Genomic DNA, 21,945 nt, shown 5'->3' with positions numbered 1-21,945 from the left:
ATTATGTTTTAAAAATAGGATAAAGAATTATATACTTCTCATGTTTGCACATAAGTCCAAAAATCTCATCATATACAACCTTGAAGCAGGACCCTCCCACAATAACACAAATTAATTCTTTATACATGGTTCTCTTTTATTGAATAGGACACATATTTTTTACCTATTCCCTGGTTGATAGGGATATGATTTATTTCTGGATTTGGCTATAATAAATTGTGTTGCTATAAACATGAGTGCACACATATTGCTGTGATATGATGTTTTTTAATTCTTCTGGGAAGATACCCAGAAGGGGAATAACTGGGTCAAATGGGACCTCTAATCCTAGCTTTTTGAGAAATCTCCACACTGACTTCTATAGTGGTTGCACCAGTCTACACTCCCACCAGCGGTGGAGAAAGGTTCCTTTATCTCCACAGCCCCTCCAGCATTTATTATTGATTTATTTCTTGATGATAGCCATTCTTGCTGCAGTGAGATGCAAAATCTGTGTTGTTTTAATTTGCATTTCTTGAATGACCAATGGTGTTGAATATTTTTTGGTATATTTGTTTTCTATTTGTATTTCTTCATCCAAGAAGTGTGTATTCATCTCAAATACTCATTTTTGAATTGGTTCTTTTAATTGAGGAGTGATTTTTTTTTAAGTTCTTTATATGTTCTAGATAGAAATCCTTTGTCAAGGAACAGTTGGCTAGATTTTTTTTCCATCTGTAGGGTTTTATTTCACTTTGCTGGTGATTTATTTTGAAGTACAAAACTTTTTTTTAATAAGATGAGATCCCAGTTATTGATTCTTCAATGTATTTCCCATACAACTTGGTCGTTGTTCATGACCTCTCTAGTGGTCCTTAGGTCTTCACGATTTCTACCTACTTTGTCTTCCAGTGGATTCAGTGTTTCTTCTTTAGTATTTTTATGATTGATCCGTCTTGACTTTAGCTTAGTGCATGATGATAGACATGCTGTAGTTTTAGCCTTTGTCAAATGAAAAGCCAGTTTCTCCAGCAACATTTGTTAAAGAAGCTATCTTTCTTCCAGTGAATATGTTTGGCCCCTTTTGTCAAAGATAAGGTAGCTGAGTGTGTTTGTAGTTGTGCCTGCATCTTCTAATCTGCTCCATTGATCCTTGGGTCTATTTTTATTTATTTATTTTTGCCAGTACCATGCTGATTTTATCACAGTAGCTTTGTAGTATAATTTCAAGTCAGGGATTGTGATTCCTCCTGTCTTACCTTTGTTGCCCTGAACTGCTTTTGCTATTCTATGTCTTTTTTGTTTTCAAATAAATTTAAGGAATGTTTTGTCTAGTTCTGTGAGATATGTGAGTGGTATTTTGAACAGATTGTGTTAAATCTGTATAATAAGAAGGGTGAATTTGAATCATTTGTAGGGAAGTGGACTGATTTTGAGACTATATTATTAATCAAAAATAATCTTTCAAAGAAGGATAAACATCACATAATTCCTCTTATTTTAGAAGCTAAAAATATAAATAAGTTAAGGAGTAAAGCAAAGGAGAGGTGGTAGTAAATAGCTAGACCTTTTGGAGATGAGAAAGGGGCTCAAGGGAAGGGACAAGAAGGCAAGAGAGGGAAGAAAGGGTATGTCAGATAATGAAGATATACCATATTAATGTACATATACCCCAAACTAATATAATTGAGTATTGAAAGCCCAACAGTAAAGATATTTGCTGAATTTCAAATGGATTATCCCAACTTTTTGGGGAATAAGCTGCAAGAATATGCTTTTGCAGTTTGGTTATTTTCCCAAATGAATTGATATTGAGTCTTCATCAATTTAACCAAGAGTCATTGGGCTTGCTTTGCTCCTTTTCTTTTCCTCTTCCTTTCATCACATTCTCCTAGTTTGACCAATACACTGAGAAACTTAAAATGAAGAAACCTGGAAATCAGAGAGGAAATTATAGCCAAGGGAATGAACAGTGGGGTTCAGACACGGCCTCTGTGTCACTGGAGATAGTAGGGAAAAGCAGACAGAAAGGGGACACTTGGCAGTCTGAGCACCTCTGATTGGAAGCCTCAGAGATGACTCAGGTCTCTGGTGTGCAACAGATCCAAACAGATCCACCTGTGGAATATGTTAATAAAGCATGTTTACTTAAGACAGCTCTTTTCTTCTGTGGTGAATCCAATTTTACTGTACCTAGAGGTAGATTTTTATGAATCAAGGGTTAAATGATAGAGAATAAGTAAACACCATATGGCAGAGGATAAACTCCTAGTAGATATCCAAATGTTTGAAGATATGATGGATAGCTCTCAAGGACTCTCATAAGAAGGTATGCAGAGTAAAAATGATTGGCCTCTCCTAAGGGTTCCATACTCTGTTGGCAGTCAGAAACTCCACGACCGAAACAGAAGAAAACCAAAATCTCTGAGCCTTCTGTTAATAAATACCTGCACATAGTTCTCAGATCCTGATCTCTAATATGAGAGAATTCCTTTGATCTTCAATTTATCTTATTTAAGATTGCTTCTTTTATGTCCTTCGGTATAGTTTATGGGGTCTCACTACACAGATTGGACTCGTAGTGATCCTTCCTGTTTTTCAGCCTCCCAAGCTCTGAGATTACAAGCCCATTCTACCACGCCCAGTCTCATTTGCCATCTCAGTGCACTCTGGGGGCAGAGCTGGCATGGCAAGCTGGGGATCGAACCCCCAGCCCCTGCATCTGCCTAGGCAGGCACTTTAATCCGCTGAGCTATCTGACTGGCCCTAAGATTCCTTTATAAATTTTTAGGTTGAGGAAAAAGTGAATACAAATTAAAATTTATTAAACAATGACTGTAATAAAACGTTTATTTCTGTATTAATTTAATGCATGTCAGTTGGAATCTAATGTTGTGGTGGGCACTGGGGCACAGAAAAACATGAGATCCAAAGCTCTCACATACACACATGCTAGTGATGTGTAGAAATGAATTGTCTAATGTTGCTGTGTCACCACACCCAACTGTAATATATTTATTAATAGAATTTAAGGACCATTGGAAGCTATGGCATACAGAAAATGAATAGGATTGGTTTTTCATGAGAAGAAATACTGAATGCATAAAAAGATCCATATAGATTTGGGAGATGTAGATCATCCTATAGAATAGGTAGTACATGCTATAGGATAATTTATATTATGACTTATGGAATATAAGTGTATGAGAGATGGATCCATACAGGATTAGTAAAGTGTGATCAGTAATGTTCAGGTCTTATTCACTGTTTAGAGGAAGTGAGAACCTATATTTCCCTAGTTCTGCTATCACAGCCATTGCTTGAGGGACCATGGACATGCTTACACGTGATATTCTGTACATTGCGTCCCTAACCCAAGGCAGGTATCCCCAAGAGCCAGAATCAGGAGAATCATAATGAGAAATGCCTGGAAGTACTGCACTTTCCCAGTGGTGCAGGAACATAGGGGGGAAGCTATATCAAAAATGTTAGCCACATGTCAGAAAGAACATGCTTTCTTTCTTTTTACATTTTTAATGTATTTAGTACCGGGTCTACAGGGTCTCACTACACAGGTCAGACTTGTAGTGATCCTCTTGTTTTCAGCCTCCCAAGTGTTGGGATTATAGGTGTATGCCACCATGCCCAGACTCAGTCTCCAGTTCAGGACAGACACCCCGGGGGCAGGGCTGGGGCCAGCCCAGCATACCGATCCCTGTGTCTGCCTAAGCAGGTGCTTTAATCCATTGAGCTATCTGGCCAGCCCTCAGAAAGAACTTTCTAACACAGCTAATAAAAAATGAGTATTTTCCTCAGGTAACATGCCACGAGGGTCTGTATAACAATCAAATATGATGTCCTAGGTGAGTGAGTGATACCCAAGATCCTGTCCAAATTTCCAGGTTTTCAATGTACAGTTCTACAACTCTGTTTTTAGTTGGATATTAAGGTTTGGAAAAATGGACACATGGCCACTGTTTTATAGTATAAAATCAGCTGCTTATATAACTCACCCATATCGTCGGCACAGCTTTATTTGTTAATCATGAAGATGAAAACTAAATTGATTTTCTACTTATTAAATAACACTGGCAGGATATGTGCTTGTTATTGTAACTTCATTCTCATCTAGCTTTGAATATGAACTGAGCATGGATTGTCCTTTGTCCTTGGGCTAGCATTATGTCCTCATCATTGTTAAATGTTCCTGGGCAGCCTGGAATAGACAGTAGGACAATAAAAACACTGCCATTTGCGTGAGCCTTTCGTGCCATCAAAGGGAATCCTGAAGTGATCTGGTGGCTCACCAACATTCCAAAACCAAGCAGTGACATCTAAGCTTGGCCTCTCTATTTCTTCTGTCCACCAGGGCTCAGCATGGCTTTATCTACCTATCCTTTGATTATTCTGAACTCTCTAATTGCCCAGGCTATTTCTCACTATAAATAGTTTCATGTACTGTATTCAGCATTAACGTAGGGTGGGTAGGTGGAGATGTCGTCTATTCCTCCTTCTCACAGATTAACAGCTAATAAACACCAGGCAGCACTCTCTCCTCTGAACCCCTTCTTAAAATACAGAGTTTGATTTGCCAACACTGGTGTATTTAAAGCCTCCAAGATTCCAGGGAAGACTTTAGAAAGTTAACTATACAAGTGAGACCTCCTGGTCAGGGAGGAAATGTTCCAACTCAGACAATCTGAGGGGAACCTCAGAGCTATAGCTATTTATAAGAAAAGCATATTTGTTTTTACCCAAAATGTTTCATTTTATTCTGGCATGTAATATTGAAGAGAGCTCACTATCAGAGAGGACAGACAACATTCATTTCATCTTGAAAGACAAAGATTGTCTGTTCTGGGAAGGGACTCCATACCACCTCCCTTCCTCCATTTGCCTTCTGTTACTTTCTCTACTTTTCCTTTCTCTCAGCCTAGATAGAAATGAAACAATTGTTCAGGAAAATCAAACATCAAGAAGCTGTGCTGAAGCTTTAATCAAAGCCTCAACCAATACTTCAATTTGAAGATATAGAGTATCAGTGAGATTATGCCAGATAATCTTATTAATTAACCTGGATAATTATCTGAAAATGATGGATTTGAGCTCCTAATGAAGATGATAGAAGCAGTTAAAGGGAGGACAGAGCAGATAGTGAGTACCTAGATGAACACCAATACCAATAATAATTTATATTATGCCCTGTATAGTGTAAATACCCAATGCCAATGAATGAGAAGCCATAACGGAACGTATGTATGAAATATTGGGTAGCTCCTGAAATCTGCTAGTTTGTATTAAAGACCAGCTAGAATATTGGGTTATGCAAATACAAGTAAATATTTGGAGAAATACATTGGTCTGTTTTGCCTGAGATCTATCTTGTGGGTCCAAGCCTTCTTTGCCTTCAGCTAGATGTTTCTCCTTGCAATCGAAACTGTTTGATTATTTGTTTTCCTTTCATTTCTGCCACCCAGTCATCTCTGTTGATTTAACAAAACTTTGAGGCCACATCATTTTGGCCGCTTTCCCGGTGTAGGGCTGACTCTGGGATGGGCTGCACCTGTGGTAATGTGGTCGTGAGGATGGTGTCATCTTGGGCTGAGCAAGCAGTCAGTGGTGTGCTCTGCACAGCTGCACGCCCACGGCCAGTGGCTTTGGTCTTTAACACTTTGTGTGCTCTTTTCATGCATATCAACCCCCCTGAGAGGTCAGAGTGAGTTTTCCCTAAGTGCAGTTGTAGGTTTGCTTATACATAATTTGAACGAGTTGAATTTGTTCTTTCTACATTGTGGCATCTTTGTACCTTGTGCTTTTCTAGGCTAACTTATCCTGATAGTGTTCTCCCTTGGTGCCTATCCTATGCCACTTGTCACAGCACCCACTTTTTGTGGATCTTGAAAAAGCCAGTGAATTTCTTGGGAGTGTTTACAACTTTATTTTCTGGTGTTTTTTTCCCCAGAACTGGACTTGAAGCCATCATGGAGACTTATGCATTTTGGAGACCTCCCGTGCGCACACTCACCTTCGAAGATTTTACCACTATGCAGAAGCAGCAAGGTAAAGCCCCAGGGGAAGGCCCCTGCTTAGTGTTAGGATTGAGGAACGTAGGAGAGGCTGACTGAGTACAGCACATGCCAAGGTATGGGTTACACCAGTTCTCCCAGAACAGAGAGAACTCAATACCTCTGTAAATAACCAAAGCATCACAGCTTCTGCAGACAAGCTGGTTCTAGAGACAGCATCTCATCTGGCATCCCAAAGTATTTCTTCCTGAAAACATACCTATAAATTTATGCTAACAAAATGATGAAATTATTGTGGCCATTACTAAACATTGACATGGGCCTCAGTATTATAATAGATTGCCATAATAATTTTATTTAATTCTTCATGGAAGCCTCATCAGGTTTCTTATTCTAGTTCTTTTTTTTTTTCGCTCTTTCAAGTTTATTTTATTTTTTATTAATTTTATTGAGAAATAAATAACAATGAGACAGTTTCAAAACCTATTAATAGGAGAGTTTCAGTAATTACTAATTGCATATTGTCTTTGTAGTGGTTATTCATAGCACAAGATGCAGACATGATAGCCTGTCCAAACACTATTAGTACAAATCTTCTCATCGAATTAAAAGAAAGTAGCTGTATATCTATCCTAATCTCATTCTAGTGCTATATATGAAGAGAAACTTAGCTCTGGACAATAGGGAAAAATTACACAAGGTCTCACCGCATGGAGCAGCTAAAGCCTACTGAAAGCCTGTAACCTGTGTTCTGTCTTGTTTTGCTTGCCTGGATTAATACCCCTCTCAACTCAGTGGAGTAAATGAAGTTGTCCCACTGCTCCATGCTTTTCACAGTTTCTAATCTCCCTTCCCCATCATTCAGGATGGGAAAACTTGGCTATATGGGAGATGGCCTGGAGCTGATCTCAGTTCCTTTCCTGATACAGTCCTATGACTAGGTCCATTCACCTGGGTACCTGGGCTGTCTAGGTGTCAGCTTATGAATCTTCGTTCCAGTTTCTCCAGCTTCCTTCTGTACAAATGTGACGCTGCTCAAGATGTACAGACTGAGCTCATTTGTAACATGGAGAAGATAGAAAAGGTTGGCAGAGACACTGCCAGCTCCTGACAGCAGATATCAATAATAACAAATATGTTAACTGTTGTGTCTCCAAGATGTGCCATACGTAGGACCTGGCAGCTGAGGAAAAGCTAGTGACCACAGATTCCTTGGTGGACTGTGGCTTAAGTAGGCAAGGTCCCTGTCCACCCCCATCTTGCAGCACAGGCAACTGGTGTGTAAGTGGATGTACATACAGTGTGACCAACGAGTGTGGCAGCCTGCATTGTATCTGCATGTGAGACCGTGGGCAGCCCAGGCTTCAGGTTACGTAAGTGCCCCACATCAAGGTTTAGGATGCTTCTGAAAATTTTATCATTGTGAAGACATACTGATATTTTGAGGGTATTTAGTTAGGTGAAACTGAAATTTCAAAGCATAATGTTGTGATTATTTCAGTGACCCCTTTTTATTGAGGGAGAAAAGCTTGAATCACTGGATTCACTTGGTAGTGAGAGGAGGCTAGGAAAGCTAATTGACTGAATTAAATGTTCTATTAAATAGTTAATGAAAAATTCTATTAAATAGTTAGAATATGCATATATTTAAAGGACACACTGAACTTGATCCAGATTTGTACTAGTTCCTGATATGTAGCTGCCTGGGCTGGTGGCATAGGCCTTGCTTTAAGTGCTTCTGTAACATTAGCTCGGGGACAGTTTTATGCTGCTATTACAGGTAGAGGCCAGACCAACCTTTCTACTTAGATGAGGATAAGAATGCATTATTTTCTTGCCTTTGCCACCATTTTCATTGAATTTCCTCAGTTCATAAAATTTCAAGTAAAATACAGAGTTGAATGAGCCATAGTTGTATAAAACTCAAAGTCTGAAACAAAAAGCATAAAGAAAATGCAGTATTCATGTTGAACCCGATCCCCCACCCTGCGATGAGAAACAAGGTGGAAAGTCTGGGCCAAGGAGGTAGTGGGAGGCTATCAGTGATCAAAGTATGTTATATGCACGCATGAATCTGCCAAAAGGCAGTCCACTGATATGTACAATCAAGAAAATAAGAATCAATAAAAGCCCCACAAAAGTAAAATCTTCTAAAACTATTAAGTGATATATCTTAAGTAGTTATTTTCTTTTATGGAGAAGAATGTGTGAGATTTACTACCTTCTGCCTTTGACAGAAAAAGGAAGCTGAGGCATGCAGCCATCTAATAGCAAACCCATAGTTAAGTGGTAGCAGAACTGAGCTGAGGAAGCTAATGCTGATCTCCACTTGGCAGGGCATTTTCCTTTCTACCACATCATGTTATCTTTCTTCTTTCTTACTAAAATTTTAAATTCATTTTACACAAAGAACTTAATTGGTTCTTCTAATTATTGTTTTATCATTTAATGTCTTGAACATTAACTTTTGATAGGTCTATATTCCATTTTTAAAAATGAAGTCAATTTTGTGGTCATATTTTGAGATGTCTTCATTTGCAATCAGCAAAGATGTTTATGTGTTGAGGGAATCTGCAGATAGAACCTCTCTTCCAGGAATGTTGAATGCTGCTGACAACAGGGAAGACATGACTATCCAACTAAGTCATGCTTTGGCAATCTAGACAAATCTAGGCAAATCTAGTAAGAGCACAAGTCCATTGTAGCCAAATGCAATGCTATTGTGTTGTACTTTTGATAGATTTTTTTTTCTTTCTGTATTTCATACAGGGTTTCACTATGTAGCTTGGACTTGTAGTGATCCTTCTGTTTTCAGCCTCCCCAGTTCTGGGAGGCATGCACCTGGTGAGCATGTACGTGTGGTCCTGGTGGCTGGTTTAGCATGCCCAGAGGTGGGGCTGGCGCGGCATTTGGTGCCAGGGATTGAGCTCCACTCCCGGCGCTTGCCTAAGCAGGTGCTTAGCCAGCTGAGTTATCTCACCGGCCCTGGATATATATACTTGAATAAAATGTGCATTTCAGCTTTTTATATATAAGACAGAGCTACTTGCACTCTCCAAACTGAGAGTGCTCCCTAGAAGAGTGGCTCCAAATAACTTGGTAATACTTGTGCTGAAAGGAATGGTTCCGGGACCTCAGAGCTGGTGATTTGTCTTTCTCTGTGGGAACAAGGAGACCTGCCTTTCCTGAAGCTCCCCCTATTGTTCAAGTGCCAGTGGAACTCACTACAGACCTTCTGGGTGTGTTGGGGTGTGCTAAGCAATCAATGGATTAACATTGTGGGATCTCTCTTGGTGACTGGGCTTGCACCAGATTGATTTTTGTGAATTAGAAATAGGGCAAAAAAAAAAAAAAAAAAAAAAAAAAAAGGGTCAATGAAAGGGATCAGACACCAGGCAAGTTATACTAGTAAAATACAGAAAAGAGTAGTTGGAAGACATCAGCTTTGGAACTGTGACGTTGTTGTGATGACGCAAAAGCTTCCACCTTACACAGGTCTCCTGTTAACACTGAGATGAAGAACAGTGCCCATCGTCCAGCTGGCCACTGAGCAGTCGCAGGATATTTTTATAGAACTTCTCTTTTGAGATAGAAAAACATTGATTTCAGTTGCACCAAATGAACGAGGAACTCCTGTTGGAGTACAGAGAGCATTTCAACTCATTCCACGAAAAAGAACTGTGTAACTTGAGCATTCCTAATCCTAAAATCCAAATTCAGAGCTTCTCCAAAGATCTAAAGCTTTTTGAGTATCGATGGGAACTATAAGTGGAAAATTTTACACCATGAGACTCTATGAGCCAAATTATTAAGAGCAATGTACAAAGTTACTGTCTGTATGATGCATACATGAAACAAGAAATAAAGTTCAGGTCTAGGCTTAGATCCTATCCCTAAGATATCTCACCATGTATGTGCGAGTATTCTCAAATATAAAAATCCCTCAAAATAAAAAAAAAAAACCCTTCTGATATCAAGGATTTTAGGTCAGGGTTATTCAATCAGTAGCTAATTTTGTATTCAGTCAACAATTGAACTTCTCCCCAGCCCATTATGCTCAGTGTCTCTGAGGCTGAGCCTATAGTCGGGCTCCTCTCAGGGAAGGAGCCCACCATTGCTCACTGTCTTGCACCTCTCTTGACCTCTGCCTTCCTTTCTATCAGCTCTGTGTTCTTGAGTATGTTCACATTCTGAGCTTCCTGGCTATGGCTTTACTCTGAGCCTTCGGGTCTCTCACTTGGGTGTCCATAATGTCCTCTGTAGCCTCTAGGTTTTCCTCTGAACCACTCTGCATACGGTAGTCACAATTGCTTTTTTCATAGCAAGGCTCTGTCTTAAAGATATTTTGAAAGGTTTTACCACAAAGGAAATTATAAATATTGGAGCAAATGTGTTTACTATTTTTAAAATTACAACAACTTTGATTTAAAATATTATGCAACACATATATGTATTAAAATGTTATATCACATCTCATAAATATCTTGTTTTATGTTTTATTTATCAGTTAAATATAAATATGAGTTAAAAAGTTCAGGGTAGTTAAACAAAAGAGTAGGTCAACTAAAATGTGTAAGTTTTTTTTGTTTGTTTTATGTTTTTGGTACAGGGTCTCACAGAGCCTCCTGTTTTCAGCCTCCCCAGTTCTAGGATTACTGGTGGGCCCCACCACACCCAGTCTGGGTGGTTGACTCAGAGCACCTGTGGGTGGGGCTGGTGTGGCATGTGGTGCTGGGAATTGAATGTATAACTTCTTTTGAAGTTATCTTATTACTACGGAAATCTATAAACTTCTTAATCCAGACTATATAATCTGGGCTTCTTAATCTATAAACAATTCTGGACTCTCTAATAAGATCGTACTATTATTTATGTTTATCTCTGCCTTTATTTTATATTATTTTTTATGTCTTGGCCACCTCATAAAATTGTCAGAGAACAGTGCCTCACTGTTCTTAGGAGCTCCTGTTTTTATCTTCCCTTTTGTTAGTTCCTACTTGACTTTCAGAACCACTTTCGTGTCCTGTTTAGATTCTCCCAGTGTTCTATTTGTGCATATCTTTCTTTGAAACTTTACACCAAACAGATGCTATTCTGTTACCTACATTTTATTCTTTGTCATGAAGGCCCACATGAAAGTTATCTTTTAAAAAGTTGCCATCATTTTCACATCATGGTTTCGCTCTTATTGATCAGAATGAGGTCAGAGTCGCAGCTCCTCTTGTTTCCTCAATAGTTTAAGGAATTATGTTTTTGAAAGTAAAGTAGGCATCTTATCACATCTCCTTTAAGAAGAACTTGATTTCTATCAAGAATCTAAATAGCATAACCACTAAGAAGGATATATGCAGTGTGTTATTTGTTGAAACTGTACTTCCGATTTGATTTGAAACTGTCTCATTGCTATCTGTTTATCAATAAAATTTTGAAAAAAAAAGAATCTAAATAGCAGAAATCTCTTTCTACTACTTGTGAAGAATTGATCATAGTTGAGGAGGCCATAGTTTAGGACATATTTGCTAAATAGTTTACCTCCTACCCACTTGAGTCATGGCCATTGCTTGAGCAATTTGCTCTCTGTGAAAGCCTGAGAGAAATTCTTCTCTCTAGGTGACAATCCTTAGGCATACTCTACATCATCTATCACTTTCCTCTGTGACCCCATAATCTCCTTATAGCTTCCATTGGAGGAAGTGGCCCATAGTTTATTCCTACCCTTCTCATTTTCTTTTTGCTCTCCTCCATCTTTATCCTAAAATTTCCAAACCTTCAGATTCACAGAGAGATAGCCTGTGGAATTAGAGAGACATATCCATTAGAATTCTTTTAGGTGTGTGCAGGCTAAAACCCAAATGGCACAAAAAAAAGAAACTCCTTGGTTTACAAACTAAAAGGTACAAATAGATGATTTTAGACAAATTCCAATCTGGGGCCTACACAACTTCACCCAGACCAAATCTTTTCCATTTCTTAATTCTATGATCTTCTCCATGTTGACATCATTCTCAGGCTTCTGTTTGATAGTTTCAAGCATCTTTGGCCCTACATATTTTTAGCTTTTGCTCCAATGGGAAAGGGTATGTGTTTGTCTTCTAAGATTCTAGCAAAATCTCCCTGAAATTCCTTGGTTCTGCATGGGTACCAATTGGTTCCTTACTCCAGAACTAATTATAGTGATTGAAGGAAATACAGATTTTGACTGTCTAAGACAGAGCTATATACTTTCGTTGGAGATAAGAAATAAGAAGTAAACATGGGAGAAGGTCTTTATCAATGGGAAAATTTGGTGCTGTTTCCAGGAGAGTGACAGGTTATTTTAAGTGACAACAACAGATGTATACCATAGAAAGGAAGGCAGTAGAACAAGTAGCAGCAAAGTAAGTAATGACAAAGGTGTTATCCACCCAGAGGACATGGTAGGTGTAAAATAGGACCATCTGAGGAAAGACACCAATGTGAAAAATGAGAGTTAGATAATATAGGAAAAGCTATTTTAAAGTGAAGGAGTTTGGATTTATGCATATCTTTAAATTTTATAGAAAGGAAGGTGCTAAGACTCTTTCTAAGATCGAAAGCACACAGTTTCCATTAGTGCTATAAATATTCACAGCCGCACTGTGTGAAGGGGGTACCCTTAGTTGTGATGGACAGTACTGTGCTCATTACAGTTCATGCTTTCTGGTAGCCTCTGGGTGTATTCCCTGGGATCAGACCAGATGCAGATATTTTACCTCTTGCCCACTTGAAAGCTTCAGAACACCTGGTGAGTTACACCCCTCAGGAACAGATGCTATCGAGTTATATGAGAGAAGAGTCTGGTTTGAGGAACCAAATAATTACATGGAGATTTATTCTTTACTAGTCCAGATGGGGTTTTATCTTACTGGCTTTTAATGTTTTTTTGTGGGGGAAAAATCACAACAAAATGAATCCAAAAGGAAACTGCATGTGAAAGCCCCCATATTACAATCTGGAAGTGATCAATTTAAAGATGCAAAAGTCAGCAGGTTTGGCATTCAGGATTTTCACGGTCACATGTAACTTGTCTTTATGGTACACAAGTATATTCTAGGTTATGGTCCTTGTATGGGATCACTGCTAAACACGTATCATCTTAGGATGTTTGGGATATTAGCTTTGAGCGTTTCAGCAAGTTAATGTTGGATCTAAATTTCTAATGTGCAATTTGCTTTCTATGAAAGAGAATCCTACTGGGCCAAGTAGGATTCAAGGAGCTGAGACAGTGGAGATTCATCCAGGAATACTGGAGAATGTTAATTACCTCTTAGAAGTAGGTTAAGCCCAAGGAAGATAGTGTGAAAGACACCAAAAAGTCTGCTAAGTTTGTGGGATATGTTTTCCATCCATTCTGCTTTGTTTGAGCTGGGAAGAGACACAACAGTGACATAGTCCATGTTAATTCTGAGCTGAGAAAGGATAGATGATTCAGAGAGGAGCCAGAGCTGGCATAGTTTTTGGGATTATGGCTCAGGTTTGCCCACAGCCTGATGTGTATCTTTAAATTTTACGGAAAGGAAGGTGCTAAGAGTCCTAAGAGCGAAAGCACACAGTTTTGATGTGCTTGATCCAGTGTCTCAGCATTCATGGCCGGGAGGGTCCTTTAGCCTGTGTATACTATTGGGGCATCTGGCCCTTGTGACATCAGACTCATCAGTGTGTGCGGAGGCCCAGGTACCGTGCTGCCCGGATAGAGACCACACTATCAGCGCTACAGCGCTGGAGCCCAAGATTCCTTTCCCCTTCCTTTGCTTCTGTCAGCAGAGGGAATACTTGATGCCTGTGTACTAAGTGCTGTTATGAGTATTTCGCAATACATATTATCTCGTTTGCTTCTGAAAACACTCCTGGAAGGTAGCTATTTGTAATACCATTTGGATGGTTATGGAGCCTGAAGCTGAGGAGGCTGACTTCAAAGGTTTCATAGTCAGTGAGACAGTTGGGGTGGGAAATGGGTTTGTTTGTCTCTGTAGCCCGTGTTAGCCTATGAAAAAATTTGTTATCAAGACTCCTAGAACATTCAAAATCTAACAGATGCACAGAAGATGGAGATGAAGGGAAGAGAAGGTTCTGTAGAAAAGGGAGCAAAGCTTCCCTTTGAGGCAGCTCTGGTCCTTTCTGTCTCAGATCAACCTGGCCCTCACTCTGCCCTAGCTTTTCTCTGATGAGTGGTCTCGACTCAGCCAAGTGTTGAAATGTGCAGAGAAGGCGGGCTACCTCCTTAGGCTTATTTAGCACTTGGCTGGCACTCCCAATCTTGTTTAACAGTTGACAAGCTATTAGATCATAAGAGAATAAAGCCTTCTTAGTACCTCAGTTTGCTTCGCTGCAAAATGAATACCATAGTCTTCTCCCTGTATGTGGGCTTCGAAAAATAGCTATTATCTACACGGAGCATTGCAAGTACATAAGAGCATTTCTTCAAAGTGAATAAAAGCAATGTGACCTTCTTTTGGACAGGCTTATTCCTCCCTTCAAACACTAGTTCATATGGAGGCTTCCACCCCCTGAAGCTCAGCAGGCCACCAAGTCTCATTTCCAGTGAATGTCTTTTAAAAGCCAAAGCAAGCTGACTACAAACATTTTAACATGTGACTCTCATCTGCACAGCAGAGATCCCTGTAACTTGTTAATAGTCACCCCCCCCCTTTTTGTAGCGAAACCAACCAAGGCCTTAAATCAGTACCATTCATTCCATTCTGACCATCTGAGAAAGCCATTTAGAACTGTGGAAAGTCATCTGCTTCGCCTCACACTTCCTGTGGTAGGGCTGGGGCCAGTGCTTGAAGGAGCATACCTCTAACGGGACAGTACAGCGTGCTGAACAGGTGGCCTCCGGGGGGCCACGTAAACACCAGATCAGGGGTAGCAGGACCAGGTTTCAAAGAGAGACCAGATACATATCTTGTAAAACACAGATCTCTGTACAGCTGGAGTCAAGTTTCTCCATTTGCACCGTAATACTTATGTCAGTGAAGCTCATGACATTTAGAGTGGAAAAGAAGGAAAATGTGTATGATGTTTCAAAGAGAAGAAAATGAACCCCCGAGTTTTACTTAAAGCACAGTGGGCTTGCCCAATTTGCTGTTTGAAAACAGGTAGCGTGAGATGGTCATCCTTCTCTTTCTAGAATCTTCATCTTCCAGAACTCCTTTGTTGTATTAAAATGATTCCTTAGAAAGTACTTGAAGTGACCCTGCGCATTTTATACTGCTTTAATCCTCAGATACAGTGGCAGTGCTGAAAAGGGCAGAAAGGGAAGCCAGTGTCTTAAGCCCTTCATTTCACAGCTGAGGAGATTTAAGAGGCATCTGCACTGCTGTGGTCATGAGATGGACAGGGACCCACGGACATGGAGCCTGGCTTGGGCTTTTCTACACCAGGGCTAGCTTCTAGTAGTAGTTCTAGTGTTGTGGAATAAAAAAAAAATTACCTCCCCTACAGGAATTTAAATTATGAGCTAGATATGAAGAAGGAGAATTTCCTGAGATGACAAAAGTCAGCAGTTGATTGTACTGACTGTAAATTCAATGGCATCTTGAACATTCATTTATCAAGGAAGAAGTGGCATTGGTTGCACTTTATAAAAATGTAACTGTGAAAAGAAACTATTAACATGAACCAGGGACCTGCTTGTTAGCTCAGTTGTTTAAGTGCCTGCTTGTGCAAATGCAGTCAGGTGCAGGATACCGCAGTTCAACGCCCAGACTCACCTTTAAGGCAGCCTGAGCCAGCCAAAAAAAAAAAAAAAAAAAAAAAAAAAAAATCCTTCTCAGCCTTTTAGACAAGATATCATGTCTGCATCTTGTACTATGAATAACTACTACAAAGATAACAATATGCAATGCATTACTGTAACAGTCCTACTAACCTGTTTTGAAGCTCTCATTGTTATTTCTTTCTCAATAAAATTAATATTAAAAAAAACATGAGCCAAATTTGGACTTCTAAAACCAATAGTGCTACCTGTACCTGTGGGTGTAGGCTGAGATTTGCTTTCTTTTCACCCTGTAAAAATTAATTTTGAGAGGGGCCGGGGAGATGGCTCAGTGGAATAAGCACTTCTCTGGCAAGTGCAAGGGCCTGAGTTCAATCCCCGGTTCCGCAAAAAAAAAAAAAAAAAAAAAAAATTAATTTTGAGTTCCTCTGATGCATCTGCATCTTAGTCCACATATCTGGGACCCCTTCCACTTTTCCTAGAACATTGTGATTGTTGCTTTTGTATCTCAGTGTCTCTCAATCCTGATTTTTTGCATGTTTTCCTCATTGGTAAAGACCCTGCTCCTGTTTCTTTCCAATTAAGATGTCCTTTATCCTTTTATAGAATTGGTTAGATTCTTAGAGTCCCAACTGATATTGTGGGTGAGCTAAAGTTACCATGCCCCTGAGGTATCACAGATCTCACCCATTATGGGAAAATACCATAACAGTGTGAGTGAGGGAATCCTCCAGTGGGATTCAATATACAAGGCAAAGCAGCTACTCATTCTGAAATTCAGGGAAGGGCTCAGCAGCTCCATCATTCATGAGTGTTCAACTTCCACTGGGAGGTGGATGCTGCCCTGCTCCTTCCTGGCCCTAGGAAGGCAGGCTTGTGAAGATCATTGTTTGGCTTTGTTAAACTAAGAACACATTTGAAGTAGGCTGGATTGAACTGTCTCTTACTCTGTTAGTGTGCCAGTCACCCATCCAACTGTTACATTCACATTTCCTGAGATAACTTTTTCAAAAACAGGTTCAGTGACTTTCAGAAATGGGACAGATGCTACACATTGTCCAAGTCACAGCAAGCTCTCTGGATCTGAAACATCATGGAAATGTAACTTCTCAGGGACTTTCCCATACCTAGATCAGATGCTCTGGGAACAGAGTCAGCCATTTGCACTTTAACAAGTTCACCATCTGATTCTCACGTACACTCAGGTTTCAAAACTATAACTAGGGGTTTGATGAAGTGAGAACTTCAGGTTGTATCAGTAGCTTTCAATCCTGGTGGAACATTGCCATCACTCAAGGAATTTTTTTGACATGGAAGTCAAAAAAGAAATTCATTCAGAAATTCTGCTTTAGTTGGTTGAAGGTAGAATCCTAGAATGTCAGTGTTGTCCAGCGCCAGGTTCTCCTTGCTAGAGAACTATTGATCTAATCCAATTTTCCATCTCTAGATGAAGAAACTGAAATTTACAGACAGTAAATTAGGTGTCCAGGGGTCCTATGGGTGGTTAGCATGGCAGAGGTGTGAAGAGAATTCCTCATCTCCTGACTTTCAAGTCAGCTTATGGACAATTTGACCTTTTGTCCTCATGCAGAAACTAGAAACCCCAATTATAGCTTTTATTCTAGTCTCTGAAACTGGGCAGGTTCTTGTGGAGATCAGCAGAGCCCCTGGATCATACTTCTTTTTCCGGAAAGCCTTGCTTTATTCTAACATAGTAATTATAACTGGGCTTATAATATAATGTGTGTTTCATATGACAGAACATGAATCTCGCCCCAGAGCTCATCAACTGGGCCTCTCTGCTTTATTTTCACATTTCTCAGCCCTGATTTGACAGCCTGTTGTAGTACCCCTCTTCCTTGACATAAGATTCGTACTTGATATACTATGTTTTGGGATAAAAGACTAAAGATGGGAAAGTAAATAACAATCACTGGTTAAAATACAAATCAATACATTTCCATTGGGAGTGGGGCAAATTGAGCAGGTGGGTCTTAAAGCTGATCACTAGAGGCTTTATTGAGAAGTGAACTTGCAAGCAGGCACAGGGGCTGCGAGTTTGATCCCCAGGCCTGCCATGCTGGCCCCATCCCCAGGGCACACTGAGAAGGCACTTGAGACTGGGTGTGGTGGCCTGCACCTGTAATCCCAGCTCTTGAGGGGCTATAAACAGGTGGATCACTACAAGTCCAATCTAGTAGTGAGACCCTGTGCTGAACACCCAGTAGACCCTTCCCTAAAATTAAAAAAAAATTGATCTTGTTTCTGATTGTAATGTTTAGATCTTTGATCCATTTTGATTTCAGTTTAGTGCATGGTGAGAGACATGGGTCTAGTTTTAGTATTCTGCATGTGGAAAGCCAGTTTTTCCAGCATCACTTATTACAGAGGCTGTCTTTCTTCCAGTGAGTGTATATGTTTGGCCACTTTGACAAAGATAAGATAGCTGAGTATGTTTGGAGTTGTTTCTGCATCTCTTTATTTTTTAGTTCAAAGAAAAAAGGGATAAACAAACAATGAAACAGATTAGTAGGAAATAGCTTTGTAGTATAGTTTCAAGTCAAGGATTGTTAGGCCCCCTTCCATGCTCGTCTTGCCTAGAATTGTTTTGCTATTCTCTTCTGATTCCAAGTGAATTTTAGCAATGTTTTCAGTAGTTTTATAAAGTACGCTAATGGTATTTTGATCAAGATCACATTGAATCTGTAGGACAATTTTGGGAGTATGGCTAATTTTACTAAATTTGCTCTTCCTACACAAGAGCAAGTTTTGGAGCTGGGGAGATAGCTCAGTGGTATGAGTGTCCACCTGGCAAGTGCAAGGAGCGTAGGTCAGTCTGTGGTACCACAGTCTGTGCTGGCCCTGTGCCTTGCTGGCCACAGAAACTGGGCATGGTGGCACACGCCTATAGTCCCAGCTCTGTGGAGGCTGAGACAGGAGGATCATTAGGAGTCCAAGCTGTGTAGTGAGACCTTGTACCAAATAAATAAATATATAAAATATCGAAATAATTTTTTTTTAAAAAAATAGGAGTTACTAAGGTTTTTTACAGAAGAAAAACAGTGCTTAGTGTTTTCTCCTGTCACCTTTATCTTCGTTGGTAATGCTTGTATATGTACATCCACAGATCAAGTCATTCAGCATAGTGTTTTGAGTTGAAAAGAAAACAAGGGTTCTATAAAAATCAGCCCCTGTTGGACGTTTGATAGCATCTTCTGTGCGGCTTGTACTTGGCTGAGGCCAACTCATTTTACGGTGTTTAACAGTATTCACGTTTCGTTTTTCAGGGGGCAGCACAGGTACTTCGCCAACCACCTCCAGCACCGGGACCCCATCTCCTTCAGCCTCTTCCCATCTTCTGTCTCCATCCTGTTCTCCTCCAACTTTCCACTTGGCCCCCAACACTTTCAATGTGGGCTGTCGAGAAAGCCAGCTGTGTAATCTAAACCTCTCTGATTATCCACCTTGTGCCCGAAGCAACATGGCTGCCTTGCAGAGCTATCCAGGGCTGAGTGACAGTGGCTACAACAGGCTCCAGAGTGGCACCGCTTCAGCCACCCAGCCCTCAGAAACCTTCATGCCTCAGAGGACTCCATCCCTGATCTCAGGAATACCAACTCCTCCCTCGTTGCCCAGCAACAGCAAGATGGAAGCCTATGGCGGCCAGCTGGGGTCCTTCCCCACTTCGCAGTTTCAGTACGTCATGCAGGCAGGCAATGCTGCCTCCAGCTCTTCATCACCACACATGTTTGGGGGCAGCCACATGCAGCAGAGCTCCTACAATGCCTTCTCCCTCCACAACCCCTACAACCTGTACGGATACAACTTCCCCACCTCCCCCAGGCTAGCTGCGAGCCCAGAGAAACTGAGCGCCTCTCAAAGCACTTTACTCTGCTCTTCTCCTTCCAATGGGGCCTTCGGAGAGAGGCAGTACCTGCCCACAGGGATGGAGCACAGCATGCACATGATTAGCCCTTCGCCTAACAATCAGCAGGCAGCCAACACGTGTGACGGCCGGCAGTACGGGGCTGTCCCCGGCTCCTCCTCCCAGATGTCCGTGCACATGGTCTGAAGGGCAGCTCCAGCACCCCACAGCCTATGGCAACCGAGACTCGAATCTCCATAGGCGGATCCTCCTTTCTGGGATCCCAGTGCCTTTGGAAAACACGATTGTTTTTTTTTTTTTTTTTTTTTTTTGAGAAGAAAAACAGATAGACAAGAGACACTTTTCAGCCACTGAAGGATATGTGCAGTGAATCCAGCACAACTCAGTGACCTGCCTTCTCAAACCTTAGTTTTATAAACCATTGTCTATGCAAGACTGGCCTTTGAAGAGAATGAATAATCATTTTGTAATAACATTAAGGGAGACACTAGCGTGAAGCTGCCATGAAAGTTTCCAAACACACATGTGCAGACCTGCCTGTACACACTTACTGCGTACTCACACGCACATACACATAATTATGCACAAACTCATGATATGCAAGCATCCTGCACACTGACTCTGAGCTGGGTGAACTCGGTGGAGGGAGGCCCAGGATGGTGCTGTCGCTGAGAATCTCTGTACAACACTAGATGAACTGGGCTAGCAGGAGCCACCAGCTTTTTACTGCCGCAGCTTGTGCTGTTTCTGGAGTACATCATGCATCCTGTAGCCTTTCTCTACCAAGGAGCTTGGGAAGACATCAGTACTGCAACTGGACTTGGCTTCCTGAACATGATGGCTTTTCACTTGGACTCCCTTCACTCAGTGTGCTGTCCTTGATATTCCCGGTGGTGCCTGTGAAACGAGGGAGTGAAAGAAGCTGAAGGAGAGAAAGAGAACAGAGAGCAGAAGGGTGGAGAGGAAGACTGAGAAGGAAGGTGTGAGCAATGAGGAGAGTTTAATTTACCAAGGAGATGTGGCTGAGTTTGTTTGCCCAAACCTACAGGTTGTAGAGAAAGAATTGTGGCGTCACTGAGGGAGGAACCTCTCTGGGACACTGTGCAAGGTCAGGGCACTTGTGCAAAGGCTAGAGGCCAGGAGTGCATTTTGATCCCAGGGCTCCATCCATGGTGACCAGGAAAGAGGGGCACCATGTGGGAAGTGCCAGCCTCACAACAAGAAGAATGGCAGGGGAAAGGACAGGGAAGTATGAAGGTAGAAGAATGCTACACCCCTGTGGTGAAACCAAGCTCAGAGAGAGACAGCCAAGGGGGGCCTGGCCTCCACATGCCAGATCCAGACCCCAGAATGGGAGGGCCTGCCTCCTACCCTCCTCTGGCTGGAGAGACACTGTCATGGTCCAGGGAATTGCAGACAGGTCTTTTATACAGTTTTTTTGAGAGAAGGGGTAGTGGGAATCGAACTCACGACCTTGCACTTGCCATGGAAGTCACTGTGTCGCTGAGTTATATCCCTGGCCCTTCTGTAGATCTCCATTTATATCAATTAGTTCAGTGCATTTTGAAGTTTTGGGTTTTTCATCTTTCTTTTTCCCTTTAAGTCCTTTAATGGTAAGAAAAAAAAAAAACAAAGGAAGCTTGGTGCAAGTTAAATTTTTTAAATGGTGTGGAAATGCAAATAATACCAAGTAAAATAATACAGATACTAAGATTTTTGGTTTTGAGGTGTTGTAGATAAATGTATTTATATGCCTAGTGGGGAATCCAATATTTTGAATATTGAAAAGGGGGCAATAAAAGGGTGTGTAAAATATGTATGAAGTAAAGGTGTATAAAAATTTGCCCTTATGCACGGAACTGTTTCTAAGTGCCAAGCACAGAAACCCGCTAAATAAAATCTTTGCAATTGTTTTCCGTGTGTTTGTTCATAGAATTAAACAACAGCCTGGCACACTGTGTTCTGCCTTACAGTAAGCACAGCACTTGAATGCATGCTATTCTATGTGGTCTTCAAACAAACACATTTAGTAATTGAGCTCCACACAGATTAAATGAATTATCGAGAATGGTATAAGTCAGAAGAGAGGGAACTAGGACTTGAAGACAAGTCTTTTCTTTTTTAAAATTCTATTCTAAAGAGAAAAAAGACACAAACAATAAAACCAAGTTTGGAAACAGATTAGTGAGACAGTTAAAATACTTGATCCATTGCGTATTGTTGTCTTCATGGTAGCTAAGCAGAGTACAACATATAGGCATGATGTCTTGTCTAAACAATTTTAGCCCCAAACATTCTTTTCAGTAACCAAGAGAAAC

General features: G+C 40.7%; 1 protein-coding gene across 2 annotated transcripts in view; it reads left to right on the top strand.

The window, feature by feature from the left end:
• Tbx15 (T-box 15) overlaps window positions 1-21,539 on the top strand; it is a 132,539-nt gene extending 111,000 nt beyond the window's left edge. For both annotated transcript variants that reach the window (XM_004646169.3, XM_023706470.1), the window contains exons 7-8: window positions 5,942-6,039; window positions 19,029-21,539. In XM_004646169.3, the coding sequence (XP_004646226.1) occupies window positions 5,942-6,039; window positions 19,029-19,813 (883 nt within the window). In that variant the 3' untranslated portion in view covers window positions 19,814-21,539. The remainder of the gene's footprint in view (window positions 1-5,941; window positions 6,040-19,028) is intronic.
• The last annotated feature ends 406 nt before the right edge of the window (window positions 21,540-21,945 follow it).

This window comes from Octodon degus, unplaced genomic scaffold (genome assembly GCF_000260255.1).
Source record: "Octodon degus isolate 3935 unplaced genomic scaffold, OctDeg1.0 scaffold00257, whole genome shotgun sequence".
Classification (NCBI taxonomy): Eukaryota; Metazoa; Chordata; class Mammalia; order Rodentia; family Octodontidae; genus Octodon; species Octodon degus.
Note: the sequence above shows the minus strand (reverse complement) of the source record. Positions and strands in the feature narration are given on the sequence as shown.